The 23,057-nt window shown below is 51.1% G+C and overlaps 1 protein-coding gene across 1 annotated transcript; it reads right to left on the bottom strand.

Annotated features, from left to right (window-relative positions):
* Positions 1-6,606: 6,606 nt before the first annotated feature.
* Positions 6,607-14,935, bottom strand: LOC149332921 (uncharacterized). Its single transcript, XM_089555924.1, has 4 exons — positions 14,768-14,935; positions 13,032-13,378; positions 10,291-10,568; positions 6,607-6,875 (listed from the first exon to the last, which is right to left on the bottom strand). Exons 1-4 carry the CDS (start codon positions 14,933-14,935, stop codon positions 6,607-6,609), a joined length of 1,062 nt encoding a protein of 353 aa, XP_089412050.1.
* Positions 14,936-23,057: the final 8,122 nt, after the last annotated feature.

The following is a 23,057-nucleotide window of genomic DNA, read 5'->3' as shown; positions in this document are numbered from 1 at the left end:
GCTCAAGCGCTCTAGACAAGGCTGCTCACGACCGTACAAGCGAAAACTGCCATCTTTCTTTGGGACAAGGACGACTGGAGATGCCCAGGGGCTATCTGAGCGTTTGACGACACCGGTCGCCAGCCCGCCTTTTGGACAGACTAACTGGCCTGGGGAACGTTGCTTTTCAAGGGGAGCGCGTCTCCGGTCTCGATCTTGTGGCGCACCGGGTCGGTACAACCTGGCTCGTCGGTGAACAGCTCTTCATACCGGAAGAGCAAGTCCGACATGCGAGCCTTCTGTTCCCGATCCAGCGCAACTGCACTACCCACTGTTACGTTTCGCCTTCGTCGTGGGGAAGAAAACGGCATGGCTGCAGCGGTACGCCGACTGGCCCCGAGACGCGCGTTGGGTGAGCGCCTGGATTGCCCACGGCAGCCGCGTCCGTCTGCCCGGAAGAAGATTTGAGCGAGCGTCTCCCCTACACCGCGTGCGAACGCACGTTCGAACGCATGAAATGCGCGGGAACGCCGCTCGTGGACATTCCGGCGTCTGCGCTACGTGGATGGCATCGTTCTCCCTCTCCCAGCGCGTGACGGCGGTGTGATCCCCCAGGAGTGTGTGTTTGTGATTTGTGCCACAGAGAACTTCCTTCCTCGGCAGGCCCGGCCCCCATCTGGGGAACGTAGGGAAAGGGAACACTCTAAAACCTCGGCAGCGGTACGGCCGAGAGGCTTTTCATCAGAAGGTCTCATCATGTGCTCTCCTCATGCAGCGTTCCAGCAGTGAGCGTCTCGTTACCGACCTCCCTCATTCCCTCTCCGGCCCGACCATGCTACCTCATCTTTAACACCACCAAAGGGTGGACGACCTCATCTTGCACAGGCGCGAGCCCCCGCAGAACTACGGACGCGATTGTCGGGGCCGGCGAGGGGTCGGCCAACACCACCTAGACTTTTGGTCGGCCCAGCTGCGCACAGCACGGCGAGGAGGAGGGGCCCGCCCCGAGGGGGCAAGAACACGAGCCGAAGGTTGGCTGGCGAAGGGTTTCAAGGGGGACACGGGGCCGATACGGTAGCCACCGTTCGCAGTGCCTACCACGATCCGGGACTTACGAAGAAAGTCGCGCCCAAGAATCACGGGAACAGTCAGTCCGGGAAGGTGAATAAAGCGAAAGCGCCCCACTTGCCCGCCCCACCTGACCACCAGCTTCCCCGCGCCAGCCGCACGGACGGCACCGCTGGAAAGGCTCGGCACTCTCTCATACGAACGGAACGCTGCTGTAAGAAGGAGGCAACTTCGTCCCCAAACAAGGGGGCACTGGGCCCCGTGTCTAGAAGCACCGCGACTTCACGACCCGTGATTGTGACATTGATCAACGGAGCTGGCGTGTCGGAGGGCAGGACAGCACGGCATACGGAGGGAAGGAACAGCAATTATCTCGGTCGAGGCGTGTCTCCGCGTCTTGGAAATGCCTCCTCCCGCCTGGTGCACCCTGCTGAGCGGCCATCCGGCCGTTTCGGGATTGTGTCCCTTTGTCCCCTGCATTGGCCAGGGGCTCGACTTTTGTTCGGCGGCCTTGCTTGCACGCCGGTGAAAAGTGGGTCTAGAGCGCGTTCGCTTGATTTCCACTCTTGGCGGGTGTCCGCGCCGACTGCGCGCACATCTTGGGCATAGGAATCATAGCGTGCATAGGAGGAAGCCCCTGTCCACGCGCAGCGCGGCTCCACTGCTTCGCTGGCAGGCGGTGGAGGGCGATAGGCGCGCAAGGCGAGGATGTCGCCTTGTATGCGCTTGGCATCCGGAGCCAGATAGCCCAGGTCGCGAAACTGACCGCCACGCAGGTAGGCCGCAAAAGTGGGATGCGCCTGCCTAACAACTCTTTCGACACGCTCGTCGTTTGAGGCAGTCGGCCCGGCGATCTGGAATAGCTCCTCCATTGTCCGCAAATACTCGAGCAATGACTCGTCAGGCGCCTGCGTACGCAGCTCAAGCTCTCGCCGCGTCCTACGGTGGTAGTCTACAGGCAGGAATTCCCGACGGAGAGCCGCCTTGCACTCATCGAGCGTGGTTGCTCGGCGACCGGAAAGCCGGTACCACTGCGCTGCTCGCTCCACAAGGGCAACACTGCAAGCAGAAGTGTATGATTTGGCTCAGGTGTTCATGACAACACAATGCATGGAATGATCCAGCGAGTTGATGTGCTGTCCTCGTAAGGTGTTTCAGAGCCCCTTTAAGTTGTTTCCGATCGTAGCCGTCCTGCTGGTTAGCTTCGTTAGAGAACCCGCTGCACTGGCTCATCAGCTTTGGAGCTGCTAAGCCCATGGTAACGGGTTAGAATCCCAACCCAGACGACAACGTTTCGATAGAGGTGAAACAAAAAGAAAGCCCGGCTGTGCGGTGCGTGTTTTCTTCTTTGTAATGAGGCGTAAGACATTCCTAAGCATGGATCGCCACGTATTGCTCACTTACTGTCGCTAAATAATTTATATATAAACGAATTCCTTCTTTCCATGGTTTTGGTTTCAACAGCCCAGCGATGGCTATGGCGTCAAAGATCACACCGTAAAACAGCGCGCTTACACGGGACGAAGAAAGAAGACACGCACACACACAGCGCTGAACTTACAACTGCATGGTTTATTGCATTGCTCGCAATAAATACCGGAAAGGAAAACAAAAAACAACCAAAGGAAGGCGAGGAGATATCCTCCTGTCGCATCATGTCGTCAAACGTTATTCAAGATATTTAATTCAATAAGAGATTAAATATCTTGAATAACGTTTGACGACATGATGCGACAGGAGGATATCTCCTCGCCTTCCTTTGGTTGTTTTTTGTTTTACTTTCCAGTATTTATTGCGAGCAATGCAATAAACCATGCAGTTGTAAGTTCAGCGCTGTGTGTGTGCGTGTCTTCTTTCTTCGTCCCGTGTAAGCGCGCTGTTTTACGGTGTGATCATGTACCAACTGGCCCGGCAACTATCCTTAATGGCGTCAAAGGTTAGTACAGATCATTTCAGTCATGAAGAAAACTGCAATATGATCGCTGCATATTCACTCGTTGTGATTCCGGCTCTTGAGGCCGGCTGGCTTTACTGTTGTAGTGAATTAAAACTGCGAAGCAGCGATTAATCGCAGTTTTTCATGCCTCACGTGACCTATAATAACCTTCGACGTCCTAGGCAGCGCTCGGCTGTTGAAACCGAAACAGACGACAGAATAAATTCGATTACAAATTAATTTACGGTCGTAGACGAATATCATGGGGCGATTCATGTAGTGATGTCTTACGCATCATTACAAAGAAAGTATTCAACCGAAATTTGGTGTCTGTACTCCTTTAAAGGGACCATGAAACCGTGTTTACTTAGGGTAATAAAAGAGCGCGAGTGATCGGAATTTAATCATTCCTCGCCGCATCGTAAAAAAAATGCTCAAGTTCGGTTCATTAACACCGAATATATCGCGATTAAAAACGATGCTCACCTTCCCCTTCAAGTGATGCACGCCAACGCGTCCCATCCCGCCCACGTGACTTGGCACACCCAATGAGAAGGTACGCCTAGGTTCCCCACTGATGTCATCATTGTAGGGGCGGCTAGAAACGCGTGGTTGGGAACAGCAGTTTTTTTAAAATTACTTGTAAATTATAGAGTCCACACAGAGGTTTTAAATTTGACTTTAACACTCACAAAGACCGTTTGTACAAATTTTCCGCATTAGAAAGCGACCATCAAAATCATTAAAGGGACCATGAAAAGAATTTAAAGCCGCTTGTAAATGTTAGAAGTGATGCTCAGAAGCATTGGCACCAAGTATGAGTCTTCGGAACAGAGCCGGCAATTTATTATGAATTTTTGAAAATCGTGTTTTTTAAAATTCGCGGGCCGCTTAGACGTCACTAGTCCCATGACGTCGGCAGGCCACCACACGCTGTCATTCGCTAGAGTCGCGGCAGCTTCGACGTCACGGGCACACTTCCGGTAGCGGTGAAAATCGTCTGCTCGAGCTGTCGCGCGACCCCCTCGGGCAAGCGCGAGCGAGGGCATTGCCTTCGCGCATATGGTTTTAATTTACCTCTGCCGCCTCTTTCTGTCGCGAGTTCGGGAGCCACTCGCAGTGCCTTTTTCGACCGCCCAAGATGAATACGCCTTGCTGTGTCGTCGGCTGCACGTGGTCGGCTGCAAACCCAGTGACTGGCGAGGTGTTGAACTCAGGCATGTTATTCCTAGAGACGTGCGTGAGCGAGCAGCCTGGATGGAGCGCATCGGACTGCCAGCGTCGCAATCCAAGAAAGCGCCGAGACAGGAGAGACGCTGCCGACGCACGCTGCTCCTCGGGAGTGCGACAACCGGAAGTTGTAAACCGAACGTCAACGAATGACGTATTCATGGGCGGAGCCCAGTCCCGGAGCTGTTTTCTTTATTTTTTTATGGCGCCCCGCGCGTACGAGTTGAGGGGGGAGAGGAGGAGGGTGATTTTTAATCGCCTATAACTTCGTTGTTATTGATGCTAGCTCAAAAATTCTTGCGCTGGAGTGACGAGTGATGGATTGCCTATCTTTACATAATCTCAGTTAATTTGTTTCATGGTCCCTTTAAGTCCCTTTATGGAACCCCAGGTGGTCGAAATTAGTCCACAGAGCTCCAATGCAGTGTCCCTCATAATAGAGGCTCTTAGTGGCATGGGCAGCGGTCAGATGGGGGACACTGCGCGTGCGCAGCAGGCGGCCGGTAAACGTCTACGCTAATACGTCTCTGGTACGTTATAAACGCCTAATATCTCCTAATACCACCACGAGATTTCGGGAAAGCTGCGTAGCTTTCCTATGTAGCCGTATATGGCTGTGCTCAGGTGGATGCTGTTCCTGCATTGAGACCTACTCCAAATTTCCAAATTGGGGAATTTCCCGACATGCATGGGACTAGCTATTTCTCCCTAACCGCATAGATACCCAGGCATTTGCTTCAACTGTCCACCATCACCCCCTGCAAGTGACCAAGGCAAGTCATTCCGCGAGGAGCATGTGAGGGAGCGGGGGTGGGACAGTAGATCAGGCTGGGTCGTAACCTCAGCGAGGGAACGCATACGACGGTCAGATTTTGTGTGCCTGTGTGTGCGCTCGCATGAGCGACTGCAATGTGTAAAAATGGAGTCATTTGAATTAAACCTTCACTTTTGTTTCCTCCTTGTACTTAATCTCTTTCCTCAAGCAGGATGCGATGACAAAGGACTGCAAGCCAAGACGTCGTCCCTTCCAACTGATGACGTCGGCGGGTCACGTGATGATTATATCGTGAATCTAGATGGACACTGGTGCGTTGCCGCATATTAATTTTGCTTTTTAGCGGCGGGTAGGAGAGGCACACGGGCTGTGAAAGTGAAATGGACATCTTTATTGACCAATGGAGCGGTACAAGGACTGTGAAAGTGACAATTGTACAATCGTCTTCTCACAACATGAAATGAAGGTAATGAAATGAAGGGAAATGAAAGGAAATGTCTCACTTTCCATGTCTCACTTTCCGTTAGTCAGAAGGCAGGTTGCATGTGTATGCATTTCCAGAATAAATAAAGGTATTCGCGGTTGTGCTCAGCACGAGCGCCTAAGGGAACTCTCCAACAGACCGTTACCCCATCTGCCGAAAGCTACCTGCGCCCGCGTAGATAGCGTTTGGTGGGGAAGGTACTCTTCAACTGCAGGCTGAATCTTGGACTATTTAGAATACCGTTACCACTTCGGCCAAGCGTTGGCTTATCACATGTTCCGCAGACAGGTGAAGCTTGCGGAACGTTAAAATAGTGGAACATTTTGGCAGAATGCTACTGCACTATACCGCTACTGACTGCACGAACTACAAGGAACTTTTTGTTCGTCTGCTTCCAACGAACTGCGCATGCTCATTACGCCCGATCGCCCAGGACATAGAGTTTCTTACTATTGCCTAGAGGGAAAGCTGGCAGCCCGTCTATGGGAGTTTGCATGGAGGCCCCTCGAGACCACTTCAGCCACCATGGGCGCTCAAAGCATCATGGGCCGGTAAGCTACCGACTGCAGAACCACAACTTTTGGCCAAAAAATAATGCAAAAATAAAGCTGTTCGATAAATACGAATGTCCTAACATTCAATATCCTGCCTGTAAATTGCAACAAACGAGCAGAAAGCATTTAAGTGCAAAGTTTGCCCAAAATAAGAGATGGCTAGCTTTCCTATTGGCCTAGTAATGAACACCACAAAAACCAATATTTTGTAATTAACAGGCGCACTTTTAAAAGTAAATATGTTTTCAGAAAAATGTTGTTTAGATATTTTAAGAGGTTTTTTAATGGCATTTCGGAAGAGTAAAACCTTTTATTGGCGTCGTGTGTCGTCGCGTTTTCACTACTATGGCTTTTGCTCACTGTGTTCGCGCGAAAGTCGTCTGCGCACACACGAACAGCATTTTCGAAATGAAACGTCTCAGTAGTGCTACTCTATGTTCCCGAAAAATTACGACTGTCCCGCAACAAGTAGCTCACCGCCCCATGATGCTTTGAGCGTCCATGGTGGCTGAAGCGCCGCCAACTTTCCCTCCAGGTAATAGTAAGAAACTCTATGGCTAAAAGATCCTAACAAAGAGCTCTAAATATTCTCAGCGCCACCGGTGTGCCCTCCGAGGCCGGCCGCTTCCAACTCCAGCACGAGTGACGTCAGATTTCCGATTCCGGGAATGTCTTCGTCAGCAGACGACGCCGTAGCGGCGCAGTTCGTCGTCTGCCAGGACTCGCTGGGCAAGACTTTGGATCCGTCTGTGGCGCCGAGCGCCATCTCTTGGCGCTGTTGGAACTCGCCGACATGTAGTTGTGGGGAGGACTGCGTCTGCTGCCACGGCGGGCGTGCCTGCCATTGACCTGCGCAGACGACCCGCAAAAGAGAGGAAACGTTAAAAAAAGTTCAAAAATATTATCAGGAACGGTAATGCCGTTGTGCTATGTTCGCAGAAGTGATCGTGAAGTAAGCGGTATTTGCTGTTGGGAACAGCGGATCGTTCAAAATATTAATGAAAAGGAACAAAAGGTGGAAAGGAGACAGAATAGGGGAGGGGGCTGGCGAGAGGAAAAAAGGACAGGAAAAAAGAAAGGAGTGGGGAGAAGTAGAGGTGAAAAAAATGGCTGCGGTTCAACGTGGCTTGAACCTAGTTATACGAGCGAACGCTCTGTTAAGCATGGTCTCAAGAGTCTCAAATGAAATGTCAAGGTCAAAGGTGAAGTACCCAATGGTCATAGTCATATGATCACGTGGTCGTACTACCACAGCTCGGGCCACACCACCACACAGTAAAGTTCGGTTTGACCTTGTGAGGCATTGAAGGTCATTGTCGATGTGGCGCCCGCTTCTCAAATCAAATGTGAACGTCAAGGTGAAGTACGCAATGGTCATAGTTATATGATCACGCGGTCATATTACCATAGCTTGGGCCATACCACTATGCAGTTAAGTTCGGTATGACCTTGTGAGGTGTTGAAAGTCATTGTCGATGTGGTGCTCATTGTCTCAAATCAGATCTCAAGGTCAAAGTCAGGAACAAAATGGTCATAGTCATATGATCACGTGGTCATACTACCATAGCTTGGGCCATACCAGCACGCAGTTAAGTTCGGTTTGACCTTGTGAGGCATTGAAGGTCATTGTCGATGTGGTGCCCATTGTCTCAAATCAAATGTCAAGGTCAAAGTCAATGCCAAGGTCAGGTACCCAATGGTCAGTCTTATGATCACTTGGTCATACTAGCATAGCTTGGGCCATACCACCGCGCAGTTAAGTTCGGTTTGACCTCGTGGGGCATTGAAAGTCATTGTCGATGCGGTGCTCATTGTCTCAAATCAGATCTCAAGGTCAAAGTCAGGAACAAAATGGTCATAGTCATATGATCACGTGGTCATACTACCATAGCTTGGGCCATACCAGCACGCAGTTAAGTTCGGTTTGACCTTGTGAGGCATTGAAGGTCATTGTCGATGTGGTGCTCATTGTCTCAAATCAGATCTCAAGGTCAAAGTCAGGAACAAAATGGTCATAGTCATATGATCACGTGGTCATACTACCATAGCTTGGGCCATACCAGCACGCAGTTAAGTTCGGTTTGACCTCGTGGGGCATTGAAAGTCATTGTCGATGCGGTGCTCATTGTCTCAAATCAGATCTCAAGGTCAAAGTCAGGAACAAAATGGTCATAGTCATATGATCACGTGGTCATACTACCATAGCTTGGGCCATACCAGCACGCAGTTAAGTTCGGTTTGACCTTGTGAGGCATTGAAGGTCATTGTCGATGTGGTGCTCATTGTCTCAAATCAGATCTCAAGGTCAAAGTCAGGAACAAAATGGTCATAGTCATATGATCACGTGGTCATACTACCATAGCTTGGGCCATACCAGCACGCAGTTAAGTTCGGTTTGACCTTGTGAGGCATTGAAGGTCATTGTCGATGCGGTGCTCATTGTCTCAAATCAGATCTCAAGGTCAAAGTCAGGAACAAAATGGTCATAGTCATATGATCACGTGGTCATACTACCATAGCTTGGGCCATACCAGCACGCAGTTAAGTTCGGTTTGACCTCGTGGGGCATTGAAAGTCATTGTCGATGTGGTGCTCATTGTCTCAAATCAGATCTCAAGGTCAAAGTCAGGAACAAAATGGTCATAGTCATATGATCACGTGGTCATACTACCATAGCTTGGGCCATACCAGCACGCAGTTAAGTTCGGTTTGACCTTGTGAGGCATTGAAGGTCATTGTCGATGTGGTGCCCATTGTCTCAAATCAAATGTCAAGGTCAAAGTCAATGCCAAGGTCAGGTACCCAATGGTCAGTCTTATGATCACTTGGTCATACTAGCATAGCTTGGGCCATACCACCGCGCAGTTAAGTTCGGTTTGACCTCGTGGGGCATTGAAAGTCATTGTCGATGCGGTGCTCATTGTCTCAAATCAGATCTCAAGGTCAAAGTCAGGAACAAAATGGTCATAGTCATATGATCACGTGGTCATACTACCATAGCTTGGGCCATACCAGCACGCAGTTAAGTTCGGTTTGACCTTGTGAGGCATTGAAGGTCATTGTCGATGTGGTGCTCATTGTCTCAAATCAGATCTCAAGGTCAAAGTCAGGAACAAAATGGTCATAGTCATATGATCACGTGGTCATACTACCATAGCTTGGGCCATACCAGCACGCAGTTAAGTTCGGTTTGACCTCGTGGGGCATTGAAAGTCATTGTCGATGCGGTGCTCATTGTCTCAAATCAGATCTCAAGGTCAAAGTCAGGAACAAAATGGTCATAGTCATATGATCACGTGGTCATACTACCATAGCTTGGGCCATACCAGCACGCAGTTAAGTTCGGTTTGACCTTGTGAGGCATTGAAGGTCATTGTCGATGTGGTGCCCATTGTCTCAAATCAAATGTCAAGGTCAAAGTCAATGCCAAGGTCAGGTACCCAATGGTCAGTCTTATGATCACTTGGTCATACTAGCATAGCTTGGGCCATACCACCGCGCATTAAGTTCGGTTTGACCTTGTGAGGCATTGAAGGTCATTGTCGATGCGGTGCTCATTGTCTCAAATCAGATCTCAAGGTCAAAGTCAGGAACAAAATGGTCATAGTCATATGATCACGTGGTCATACTACCATAGCTTGGGCCATACCAGCACGCAGTTAAGTTCGGTTTGACCTTGTGAGGCATTGAAAGTCATTGTCGATGCGGTGCTCATTGTCTCAAATCAGATCTCAAGGTCAAAGTCAGGAACAAAATGGTCATAGTCATATGATCACGTGGTCATACTACCATAGCTTGGGCCATACCAGCACGCAGTTAAGTTCGGTTTGACCTTGTAAGGCATTGAAGGTCATTGTCGATGTGGTGCCCATTGTCTCAAATCAAATGTCAAGGTCAAAGTCAATGCCAAGGTCAGGTACCCAATGGTCAGTCTTATGATCACTTGGTCATACTAGCATAGCTTGGGCCATACCACCGCGCATTAAGTTCGGTTTGACCTTGTGAGGCATTGAAGGTCACTGTCTCATTCACATCGAAATCGGAAGCGGTACCTCAAGAAGTAAAGCTCTCGCTCTAAAACTATTCACATATACATAGTGTATTAACAAAAACACGCACATGCACGAATTAAAAATAGCACAAGTAGAAGTGTCCTATCGCAGTTTTACTAGTGCTCATGGCCTTCAGGACGTTGAAGTGTACTACTGAGAAAAAAATATAAAAATGACATATGGAAAAAATTAGTTCTGCTGAGTGAACTCACCAGTAGCAGCGCCATAAGGCGTCTGCCGGTGCTGGAGGAGTTGTTCTGTGCGTCCTGCTCCATCGCTGTGGTCGGCCAGCCAGACGGACGGTGCAGAGTGTCTGAACGTGGTGCTCAAAGAGGGCGGCGCACCAGGCAAGCTTGGCCAGAGGGAGTCGTAGCTGCCGAACTGTCGGGTCGGGATGGCCGCCTTCACGCCGTCCAGCTCGAGCGACGAAGAAAACAGGTCGTCCTCGCTGCTGCTTGGTGCTGGCGAAGGTGTCGACGCCGAGGGGGACCTGCAAAGGGAGCGGGAACTGCGGTGACGGGTACATGTGACAGGCCCCCTCAGTGAAACCTGTTTCAGTATCGGGGGGCTATCACTCTATAAATAGAAGGAAACGCGTTTCGCAGACTTTTCATGGATGGATGGATAGCAGCGCCCCCTTTGAAACGGGGTGGTCGCAATTGCCGCCATGCTCAGCTTTTCTTTATCTTTTTAAACTGTGTTGTCAATTCTCATTAAGATCCGCCATCATCTTTACCTATGGTTTCCCACACTTCTAACTTTATGTCACATCTCTGCTTTTCAGCCACCAATCCTCCAATCGCTTTTTGCTAACTTCCACTGCAGATTTATTTGCATGAACATTGTTATCTTTAAACCCTAGAGCCTCCGGAAGAGTGACTGCGCCTGCATCGACATCCGGATGGATACCATCACATACCATCACAGCGGCGTGGAGGCACCGCCCTCTAATGACATTTGTTTTGTGTAACGGTGCACGCCTTGGACAGTTCCCTCCTTCGCCCTTGCCCTGAAACCATGGCTGAAATCTCCACTGTAGTCTTTTTCATCATCATCATCATCATCCAAACTATGCGACTGCTGCAGGACAAGTGCATCCACCAGTGACCTGCAATTAACACTGTCATGGTGTATCCGTGCGGCAAGTGGCGGCCAAGTACTGCACCAGGGTGGCCAAGTCCTGTCATGCTGAGGGGCCGCGTTTTTGTTTGTACCCTCAGTGAGCCTTTCTAGTTGGGTTGAACTTTGACTAGCACAGCCTAGCCCTCGACTCTCTTTGTTGGGAGCAGGCAGAACTCTAAACCTGGTAGACAGCTCCATACACACTTGTTTTTTGTTAGTTTTTTTTTATCGGTGGAGAATTGCGGCGGAACAGTGAAGGGCGGTCAAATGTTTAGGGAATCTCCCAATTTGTAATTACGCATCGGCATCTATCCAAGAGCAGCCACACGGCTACAAAGGAAAGCTTTACATACAGCTTGCACAGATCCTTCGAAGTTGAAACAACCTACCCATCGGATTGTGACAAAACTAACCACCCTGGCAGCCGGCAGTTAAATTAATAGTTGATCGCGAGAGGTTGTTCGGGAAGAGTAACTTGGATCGCATAAGCCCCACCGGTGGCAGCACCTGCCATCGCAGGGCAGTGGCGCATCCTTTAACCGCTGCACCATTGCCCAAGGAGTGGTATGAGGACTCCCAGGGGATCTATGAATCCAATGTAGAGAATGACCAATTCCGCATATATGGGCATTATAAGGCCGCCGCTCATTTCCAGCTGCAACCACTTTGCAGGGCGCTGCCCCCGCGAAAGTGGCTTTCCATTATAAACGACATTGTCGGCCATTGTCGGAAAGACACCCAAGGTCGCAAAGCTGCCTGCGCTGCCGCGGGGCCTAGCCGAGGCGTCTTTGAGGGACGGTGATTCCAACTACGGTGTCTCTATCACATCATGACCCAGTGTGTGGGGAAAACAGGAACCCTTCCTTAGCTGGTTCGCCGAGCCGACAAAGAGCGCCCAGGAAAGGACGATTAGAGCGCTTTTTTGGCGATGTGGGGAACAACATCCGTTCCTCACTCTTATCCGCCCGCTCATCTGATCACTCTTGTCCGAGCGTCCCACCGTCTGTGCCGTACCGTCTTCTCTCTCAACTTTTGTTTTCAGATGAGACGCACTGATGACAGGTGCTACGCATCTGTGCCAAGAACTTGACTTGCAGTGCGAGTGGAGAGGGTGGCGGCGGTGTGCTTGAGACAGGTCGGAAGGAGAGCCCCGACGGGAGAGGATGTGCATGCTCTTACTGAAGAGAGAGTGGTGTTGTATTTGTTTTTGATTTCGTTTTCTTAGCGAAACCCTGGGTTTGAGGCTGAGCCCAGCCCACGGGGTAGGTCTCTATTTGATTGGAGAATTGATGCTTGGGGCGGGCCACTGAAAATGACCGCCCCTATTTCTTTGTTTGTTACGGTTATAAAAACCGCTGGGGCTCCATGCTTAGCATGTAATACAGTGCTACTTAGGCTCTAACCTGCTAGGTCGATGAGTAAAGTAGCGCAAAGTTTGTTTTTCTTTTTGTAAATTCATTTCTGCTGTTTCCAGTTTTACTCTCTGTACATGTATGCTGTAAATATATGCTCTTCTATCTGTCATCATCTACAAGAAACGCCTCCTGGTCTTCCTGCAAGCCGAATTCTCTAGAGGAAGGGTTTGGAAACCTTCCTTGAAGCAACGAACAGAAGATCTTAAATTCAACAAAACAAGATCCTAGAAACTTTACTGGCATTAACCCACTAACTCGCGAGTGTTCCCTACAATTTTTTTTTATACATAAGGTGCATAGCGGCCAACTAGGCCGCCTTTTTAAGAATTAATTTTGAGGCAGAGCCAAGGGGAATTCCCTCCCCCCCCCCCCCCCACACACACACACTTAGACAAATACTTCGGAGCCATACTCACAGCCTGCCGTCTCGCCACATCTGCTGAGGAGGAGAGAGGAAGTCCGTTCCTGAGGACGAGGGACCGGAGGCCAGATGACCCAGCTGATGCATTGGTGCTTGTCCTTCAGCGCCGCCCGTGGACGGAAAATGCGCTGGAATGGGGCCGGCGTGGCCGTCGACCGCGCCCGTGGGGAGGGCGATCGGAGCAGCAGGTGGGCCTTGGGCGCTCCCCTCGGCACTCGATGAGGCGGGCGCCGGGAGCGTCCTGAGGTAGGCCGCTGGGGGCTGCAGCTGGGGGACGTAGCTGCTGCCGGCCGCCTTGATGGCCCGCCGACGGATCATGGCACGCTTGTTCTGGAACCACGTCTGGAGGGGGGGGGGGGGGGGGGTAAGCAAGAGACAGAGGCTATGATGACCAAATGTTTAGGGGAATCCCCCAAGGTGGATTAGATTTGTAGTAAGGGAGTAATTACTCATTGACGTCCACCCGAGCGCAGCCATACGGTCAACACTGTTCCCACTTCGAGTTATTGATCAATTCGCTCTCGCCCTACCATGAGCTTGCAGTCTCGGTTAGCTCAGCTGGTAGAGCGACTGCTCCGGTGAAGTGGTGGTCTCGGGTTCGAACCACGGACCAGGACGAATTTTTCTTTAACTACGAAGTTTCTGAGAAAGCTGTATAGATTTCCTTTGTAGCCGTATGGCTGCGCTTGGGTGGATGTCAATGAGTAATTACTCCCTTATTACAGAGGCTACGGTAAATCACGTAAGGGAATTCCTCATCGAACAAGGAATCGGGATTGGGAAATGCTAGTCTAGAGACCAGCTGATGCCAAGGTTAGGATAACTGCAGCAAAAGGTTGGTAAACACGTGAATCGACCGTTCAGGTGCATTTACATGACTGTAAATGAAATTATGAGGTGAAGTGGCATGATCTCTGGATGAGGACTTAAACGGACACTAAGGATAAGTTGAAGCTGACCTGTATCGATACGTGTTAACGACAAAGATGCTACTTTACTGAAAACGAAACACGTATAAGCTAGAAAAAGGCCAGAAAATGAGACACAGGTGTCGCCCCCAGTGGCTGTTTTCGTAAGCAGACTGCGGTACGTCATGGACGATTTTCCTCGCGGATCCCTGAGGCTAGGCTACACTGCCGTCTGCTTCCACGTAGGGATCACTGAGTCCAATTCGGTCTTGACGTCACCAGTTTCAATTAAGTGGCGGGAATTTTCTTTCCCCATTTTAAACTCGCAATTTTCTGATCAATAAACCGACCAAATATCGGCATTAGCCAGAAGAAGCCATTGAATCGATGTTTGTATCGAGAAAAATATCGATTGAGTTGTCCTCTGTGACTATAGTGGGATACAACTTAAGGCAGAGGCTTTTCCCCGTCAAAGAACCCCCCCCCCCAGCCGATGGCGTCGGCCGATTCTCATGACCCTGCTAGGGTGACAATGCAGGGAGCGGTGCCACAATGGAAAGAGGTCTGACCCCGACTATGGACAGAGGGGAGTATCCCCTTTCGTCTGCCACTCCCTGCATTGTCACGCTAGCATGTTCATGAGAATCGGCCGACGGCATTGGCTTGAAGGGGGGTTCTTTGACGGGGGAAAGCCGCTTGTTTCTTGACCTGCAGTTCAGGCTACTCGACTTCCGAATTCCGAAAGGTCACTCGGGTACTTGTAATGGACACATGCGAAGGGTACAACGCCGACTGCTAAAGCGGCAAGTCGAAGGTGCCTCACCCTGGTCTGTCTGAGGGAGATGCCCAGCTCGTAGGACAGCTCCTGCGTCTGCATGGCGTCGACGAAGGGGTACCTGGCGAATACCTCTTCCAGCCTCGCCAGTTGGGCGGGGCTGTACTTGACGCGGCCGTTGCTCCTCTCTTCCCCGTCGTCTCGCGGCGACGCCATGTCGGCACCTGTGAATTTCCCGAAAACAAAAGATGGAAAGCTCAGCGTTTTATTGCGAAAGCAATACTACTCCCAAGAACGGCCTTTCGCGTAGCGGCGGCCACTTGCCACGTTTGACCTTTAGAATGACCCCTCACGTCATACCATGCCAAGTGACGTCACAGCGTGACGTCATACCAGTAGCGAGAGACAGGCTATCAACTCGGCTCGTCGGGTAACGGCGGCCGCTTGCTACGGCGCGCCACGCTCCTCCCGCTAGAGGCGCTAGTGGCGTTATGGCGTGACGTCATACCAGGAGCGAGAGACGGGCTACCAACTCGGCTCGTCGGGTAACGGCGGCCGCTTGGCACGGCGCGCCACGCTTCTCCCGCTAGAGACGCTAGTGGCGTTATGGCGTGACGTCATACCAGGAGCGAGAGACGGGCTACCAACTCGGCTCGTCGGGTAACGGCGGCCGCTTGGCACGGCGCGCCACGCTCCTCCCGCTAGAGGCGCTAGTGGCGTTATGGCGTGACGTCATACCAGGAGCAAGAGACTTCGCCAGTCTTTAGTCGCGGAGGTCCCGTCCCCCATCCCCTAGGCCTGCGTGCCAGGGACGGGGAGTAGGGGGCCTCCTACATCGGTGGAAATAAAAGTTATCAATCAATCAATCAAGAGACGGGCTACCAACTCGGCTCGTCGGGTAACGGCGGCCGCTTGGCACGGCGCGCCACGCTCCTCCCGCTAGAGGCGCTAGTGGCGTTATGGCGTGACGTCATACCAGGAGCGAGAGACGGGCTACCAACTCGGCTCGTCGGGTAACGGCGGCCGCTTGCTACGGCGCGCCGCGCTCCTCCCGCTAGAGGCGCTAGTGGCGTTATGGCGTGACGTCATACCAGGAGCGAGAGACGGGCTACCAACTCGGCTCGTCGGGTAACGGCGGCCGCTTGCTACGGCGCGCCGCGCTCCTCCCGCTAGAGGCGCTAGTGGCGTTATGGCGTGACGTCATACCAGGAGCGAGAGACGGGCTACCAACTCGGCTCGTCGGGTAACGGCGGCCGCTTGCTACGGCGCGCCACGCTCCTCCCGCTAGAGGCGCTAGTGGCGTTATGGCGTGACGTCATACCAGGAGCGAGAGACGGGCTACCAACTCGGCTCGTCGGGTAACGGCGGCCGCTTGCTACGGCGCGCCGCGCTCCTCCCGCTAGAGGCGCTAGTGGCGTTATGGCGTGACGTCATACCAGGAGCGAGAGACGGGCTACCAACTCGGCTCGTCGGGTAACGGCGGCCGCTTGCTACGGCGCGCCACGCTCCTCCCGCTAGAGGCGCTAGTGGCGTTATGGCGTGACGTCATACCAGGAGCGAGAGACGGGCTACCAACTCGGCTCGTCGGGTAACGGCGGCCGCTTGCTACGGCGCGCCGCGCTCCTCCCGCTAGAGGCGCTAGTGGCGTTATGGCGTGACGTCATACCAGGAGCGAGAGACGGGCTACCAACTCGGCTCGTCGGGTAACGGCGGCCGCTTGGCACAGCGCGCCACGCTCCTCCCGCTAGAGGCGCTAGTGGCGTTATGGCGTGACGTCATACCAGGAGCGAGAGACGGGCTACCAACTCGGCTCGTCAGGTAACGGCGGCCGCTTGGCACGGCCACGGCCCGCCGCACTCTTCACACTAGAGGCGCTGCATATGCAGTATAAAACACTTGCTTTGGCAACCTACCAGGCTTAACCAAAGCTAAGCCCCCGCCAATTATTTCGTTGTCTTTTTGTCCCCCAGACCAGTCGTGTCTGCTTTGATTTTATGGAGTTTAACGTTCAGTGGTTAAGGCGCTCGTATACTGAGCCGGTGTACCCGGGTTCTAACCCGGCCGCGGCGGCCGCGTTTCGATGGAAGCGAAACGAAATAGGCGGACGAATTTCGATGGAGGAGAGAAGGTCGTTTCCCAGTGCACAAATCTGGAAACACTTCAAAAAAATACGTTGTATATAGGGCTTAAAAAACAACTGATACTGTATCCCGGGTTTAGCGCTTGTTCTTCATGACGCGGTTTAATTTGAGGACGAGGTCGAAAAGCGTTAAGAAACGAGATTCCAAGACACGGGTACTGAGCAGGTGTCGTTATTTGCTACTCCTGAAGTGTTGCTCATGTTAAGGACGTTTCGCTCCAAGGCACTTGAGGGTTTTAAATATTCGCCGATGTGTTGAACGAATGTTTTCGCCGTGTACGAAGACAGGCAGTTCTTGCAAAAAGAAATGTTGCGCAGGAGATGTTAGTGTACAGAAATGAACATTTATAACAAATGAGAAAAATATCAAATGGTAAACAGTTTTTAGAGCAATTTCAATTTCCTAATTTACGATGAAAATTGCGAGCGAAAAGAGATACCATTTTATGTCCCGCGCGAAACCGAGCGCTAACAGTAAATTGTATTTTGATACAAACAAAAAAACTGACCCCTAAACCCGAAGTGAGCAACTTTTCGCTGAAACAGAATTGTACCCGAATTGGAACTAAAAAAACATATCGCCCTATTTTTAACCCCCGATTTCGAGAAAAAAAATGTTGGCAGTGGCTTAGCTCTGCTATGCCAGGATACACGTAACGGGGGCAGTGACATCACGTGTCTCTGCGTCGGCGGCAGCACCGGCGCTGGCATCGAGGCACCCTAGCGGCAACGGCGAACGCGCGCCATCTGTGCGCAGTGACGGCACTCGCTCCTCGCGCATGCGCAGTATGGTCGACGGAGGGAGCACGCGAAACGGCGAGACTGTGGCCAATGTAGCTCACGCTACAAAAAATTCAAACCCGAAAACGATAGGGGGCACCTTCTCGCACACGCGCACATGCGTGTGCCGGTGTAGAGAGAGAGACAGAGCACATCTATAGCCAACGAACATCATCTCTACTCTTACAGATGCGCCAAGTGGAATGCTGTCATTGTAGTACGTACCCTCACACTGCCCTTCGTGTCTGTCTGGGCAGTTGTTTCAAGCATGCGTGAGCTATGACAACTACTGGGGCAAAACTCGAGTCACTTAAGCGAGAGATGCCCCAGGCGTTTGGCGGCAAGATGGAGACCTGGCCCGTCGAGCATTCCCTCACTTTATGTCCTGCTTGCAGTGTTCTAGATGGTATGGTATGGTATGGTATGGTATGGTATGGTATGGTATGGTATGGTATGGTATGGTATGGTATGGTGTTGTATACCAGCCCTCGATAGCTTTGAGAAGTTAAAGCCCGCGGTTTAGCGTCCTAAAGCTGCCCATTGGTTATGAAAGACGCCGTAGTTGAGTGCTCCGGACAAGTTTCCACCGCCACTGCGCTCTTCTAGCGTGCACTGACATTGCAGTCGTGTTTAAGCTACATTCATCCTTCTCTCAGTCGCAACAACAACATCTTCAACGTGCACTCACATCGCACAGCACACGGGCGCCTTTCGCGCTTCTCTTCTATCGAAACGCGGCCGCCGCGGTCGAGTTCGCGTTTGGATGGAGGCGAAACGCAAACTATCGCGCCCGTGTACTGTGCTATGTCAGTACACGTTGAAGATCCCGAGGTGGTCGAAGTTTCTGGAGTCCTCCACTACGGCACTTCTTCGAGACTCGACTGAGAACACGCACATGCACGTAAGGAAGTCGTTAGCCCCAGGAAGGTGCTCATTTACGACTCTCTAAATGGCATCATCCGTCTGAGGCCTCTTATCGCCTTCCGGATTGCAGGGCGGCAGCACTCTTCGGGCTGCGACTCCCTGCTCCGGCTAGGCTGCTACAAAAATGACTCGCAGCATAACTCTTCTTGCAATTTTCAAAATATTGCTACTATGTCTCTAAACATAGCTGCTATTTTTTAATGTTGTTGCTGTTGGAGGGGGAAAGAATCAGAGCAATGGTCAAGGAAGTTTTATGGTTTATGGGGATTTAACGTCCCAAAGCGACTCAGGCTGTGAGGGTGGCCGCATGTGAAGGGCTCCAGAATAACTTAGACCACGCGAGAGAAGCCAACAGCCACAGAAACCAAGGGGCACAGGGGATTTTTTTATTTATTTATTTATTTTGTGGTGTTGATCACTTTAAAATATTACTAAATATGTTATCGCTTAAAGCTAATTGATTCGAAAAGCAGAAGAAAAACAACCACATGCCGCCGGTGGGATCCGAACCCACGACCTCCGAATTACGCGTCCGGTGCTCTACCGCTGAGCTACGGCCACGGCTGTCAAACCTTCTGCTTTTGGGGGTATTTATGTTTACAAATAACCTAACCTTGGGAGTGTTCACCAGCGCCACCCACGTTCTTAAGCGGCGGACGTAGCACGTCCTCAGTTACCGTTGATGTGACGTAGAACATCATCGAACGGCGAGGGTGGAAGCTTTTTGAGAACCCTCTTATGCTTCCTAAGGCATCAAGGCTGCCAGAGCCGAGGCCCTCGTTAAGCAATTAAGCAGACAAGGAAAGGGGAATGAGGGGCTCGTTATAAATATGAGAGAAGCCAACAGCCACAGAAACCTGAGTTATTTAACGTGCACCGACATCGCACAGTATACACGGGCCCCGAGAATTTCGCCTCCACCGAAATTCGACCGCCACGGCCGGGGTCGAACCCGCGTATTTCGGGTCGTCAGCCGAGGGCCAGAACCACTGAGCCTCCGCGGTGGCTGATCAGGAAAGTCTTAGCCGAGAAACAATTAGACGAGGTATAGAGATGAAAAGACAACACCCCGCCAGCAGTTTTCAATGGTGTTGGCGTCTTGCGTACGTATACCCTAAAGTCCGAACCACGTACAAGACAGCGTTTCTTCCGCGTCGCGTAAGCGTCTCGGCGTCGTCGAAGGCAAAATTCCGGCGCTTAGAGCGAGGTGACGCAGGGAGACGCAGACATCTGGCGAGGCCAGATCTCAGCCACCACAGCGTCGGCGCCAGAAAAAATTGGCAGGGGCTTAAGCCTGGTAGGTTGCGAAAGCAAAAGCGCAGCGCCTCCAACTGAAGGAACGCAGTGCGCCGCGTCTACAGGTCACGCGTGGCTACCGGCCGCCGCTGCGCCACGACTCAAAGCGTCTTCGGTAAATTTTTTTAATACTTTGTTTTTGATGTTGTTGCGGAGAAAGAAAAAATAATCTACAGCTGGTATGACGCCCCAGCGGCAGTAGCGCCGCAGGTGCGCGGCGCGGCGTAACTGCAGCAGGTGTCCGCCGAGATATGCGAGACAGATACTGCGCCATTTCCTTTCCTCAGAAACCAATTTACCCTCGTCAGTGCCCCCAGAACATTCCGAACGCAACGCACGCAGCGTCAGCGGCAGACGTGGCCTGGGCGGTGTTTGCGTCGCCGCTTCGGAAGCATCCTCTTCCCCCTCTCCTCGAGTTCGGGAGAAAAGGCTTGGGAACCGGAGGCCATCAACCCCCTGTTCGAGCAGTGTCAGTGTGTGTAAGAGAATCCCGAGCCCGTGCTCCCGCGAGAGAAGACCTCGTCCTTATTTTTTGGCACCGATGTAAATGACGTGTATAAAGTCCTTTCCTGATTCAATCTCGTCAGTTGTGCTTCGGGCCACCTGTTACCTACTCCGACCCTGACGACCACGCTACCTGCGAGTCCCCAACACCGCGCACTTTCGAGTCAGAGTTTCTTGCGCGCCGAAGAGAGTCGCGTTTTTCGAAACATAAAAAAAAATGATGTAGCTGTCAGTATAACATACGTTCGAGACAAATTGGTTCTGCGTTGTCAGAAAACCTTAGTGCAACTGGGACAGCACCAAAAAGGGGGTAAGGTACGACGTTGTGAACGTCATCCGTTGCCCCTTTTTGGCATCGAGGGAACAAACGCTGGTTAATGACAATCGAAACTAGCCAGAAGAAATGGGCTTGGGCAGGGCATGTAATGCGAAGGCAAGATAACCGCTGGTCCTCAAGGGTAACGGAGTGGATTCCTAGAGAAGGTAAGCGTAGCATGGGCAGCAGAAAGTTAGGTGGGCTGATGATATTAAGAGGTTTGCGGGAATACGGTGGCCACAGCTGGCGAAGGACAGGGTTAATTCGAGAGACATGGGAGAGGCCTTTGCACTGCAGTGGGCGTAGTAAGACTGCTGCTGTTGATGATGATGACGATTGGGAAGGGGGACTGAACGCTTCGAAGCGAGATGTGGGATGTGAGGGACGTTGTAGTGGAGGGCTCCGGGTTAATCTAGGCCTCTTGTGTCCTTTGACGTGGGCTGACATCGCGCAACATATGGGAGTTTTTGCATTAATACCTCCATCGAAATGGGGCCGATGAGGCGAAGATTCGATTTCGCGACTTCAGGACTTCCATACTGACTGACAGTCAGCGCTGTTGTGTCCCCTTCTTGTTCTGTGCCGTCTTTGCGCTGTAATAATGAACTCAGGACTTCGTCTCTCATTGTCATGTTCCTGCTATACAGCTAAAATTTTCTATGCTGTGGTTATTACTCACTGCCTTACAAACTTCCCAGTTATAATGAGGCGCCAAATATAATAGTTAAAAGATTAACTACTACTCCGAGAAGTAAGCTTACTAACAGAGTCAACATCCGGTTCCATCCTTTTTCTGACGTACACTGTTAACACTACGATACCGAAGAATAAATCGTCTTTACTTCGTGAAGCCTATTTTTCAGTACACTAAATATCTTCTCTGAAGGGTCCCCTCATGTAATGGGAAGGGGTATTGAGGAATAAATAAATAAAATAAATCAATAAATTCAAAGACCATGCAGATGATAGCGCCCCCTTTCACTGGAGGGAAAGTTTAAGTCATGAATGAACACGTGCATTACTCAGTGAATAAGCGCGGTCACACCAGCCTCTAAACCAGGAAGTACCGCACGCTTATCTGAGCAGCGCCAAGTACACTGCGCAAAAACGAAGAAGGGTGGAGGATGTTAAGAGCCGTTAAATGCGCGGATGCTTCGTGTATCGACCCTCTGAAGAGCCCGAAAATATTACAGCCGCAAGCCATAAACGACTCGGTTTATGGACCTCCCGGAGATGCGCCCAGTTATCGAAACCGGAGCTTTTTGAAAGTGCTAGTTTAATGGACTGCTTGAAAGTCGGGTATAACGTCTCAGGGAATGGATCTGCTCTCCTGGCTTCAATAAATAAAACAAGAAAGGCGGGCGGCTTTATGTAGAAGGTATCGGAGCTGCGTCGAATATAAGACGTAAACAGCTTATTAAGCACCTGATTTTTGAAAAAAAGAACAAGCAAGAAGTCGGTTCAATAGCATACTCTGGACGAGCACTGACTTCATTGCGCGCCTTTAAAATGAGGGCGTCAGTCTTTCGTGTAGGCGTAGCCGCTTTTGTAGGAAAAGAACCGTCTAGGATGAACCGCTCGCCACGCGTTTCGTTCTTGTCTCAGTTTCTCAGTGATTTCACGTTGCACATTCCAAAGAGGGATATATATATATATATATGTTGCGAAAGCATGGAGTACTTGACTGCTTACAAGAGTATATAGCGAAGTATACGTAGGGTTGACAGAAGCCAACAGCTACAGAAACCAAGGGGCACAGGGGATTTTTTTTTAATATATTTATTTTGTGGTGTTGATCAATTTAGAATATTTTATCGCTTAAAGCTAATTGATAGAAAAGCAGAAGAAGAAACAACCACATGCCGCCGGTGGGATCCGAACCCACGACCTCGGGTAAAACCCGATTTTACCCGATTTTTGCACCCCGAACGTGTTCCTAAAATATCGCGTAAAACCCGACTTTTCCCGATTTTCTGAAACAATTGTGCCCACGGAATTGCTGTGCCTCCAGTTGGCGCGCAGGCGAGAGGCGGCCAAGGCGGCCGACAGACAGACAAGACAGCGCCAAAATCTCCACAAAATGGGACTACACATTGAAACGGAACGTCTCAGACAATGAACAAAACCAGTTGACATTGTGGAAACTGGGAGCCGTACTCGATCCGTTCCAGAAGCGGCTGCTGAGTCAGTCGTTTGATGACTACCGAACTCTCTTTATTTGGTTTGGTTTGGTTTATGGGGTTTAACGTCCCAAAGCGACTCAGGCTATGAGAGACGCCGTAGTGGAGGGCTCCGGAAATTTCGACCACCTGGGGTTCTTTAACGTGCACTGACATCGCACAGTACACGGGCCTCTAGAATTTCTCCTCCAAAGAAAT

Source organism: Amblyomma mixtum, chromosome 8 (assembly GCF_055824585.1).
Source record: "Amblyomma mixtum isolate Tamu chromosome 8, ASM5582458v1, whole genome shotgun sequence".
Lineage (NCBI taxonomy): Eukaryota > Metazoa > Arthropoda > Arachnida > Ixodida > Ixodidae > Amblyomma > Amblyomma mixtum.
The sequence above is the reverse complement of the archived record's forward strand: the minus strand, read 5'-3'. Positions and strand labels throughout refer to the sequence as shown.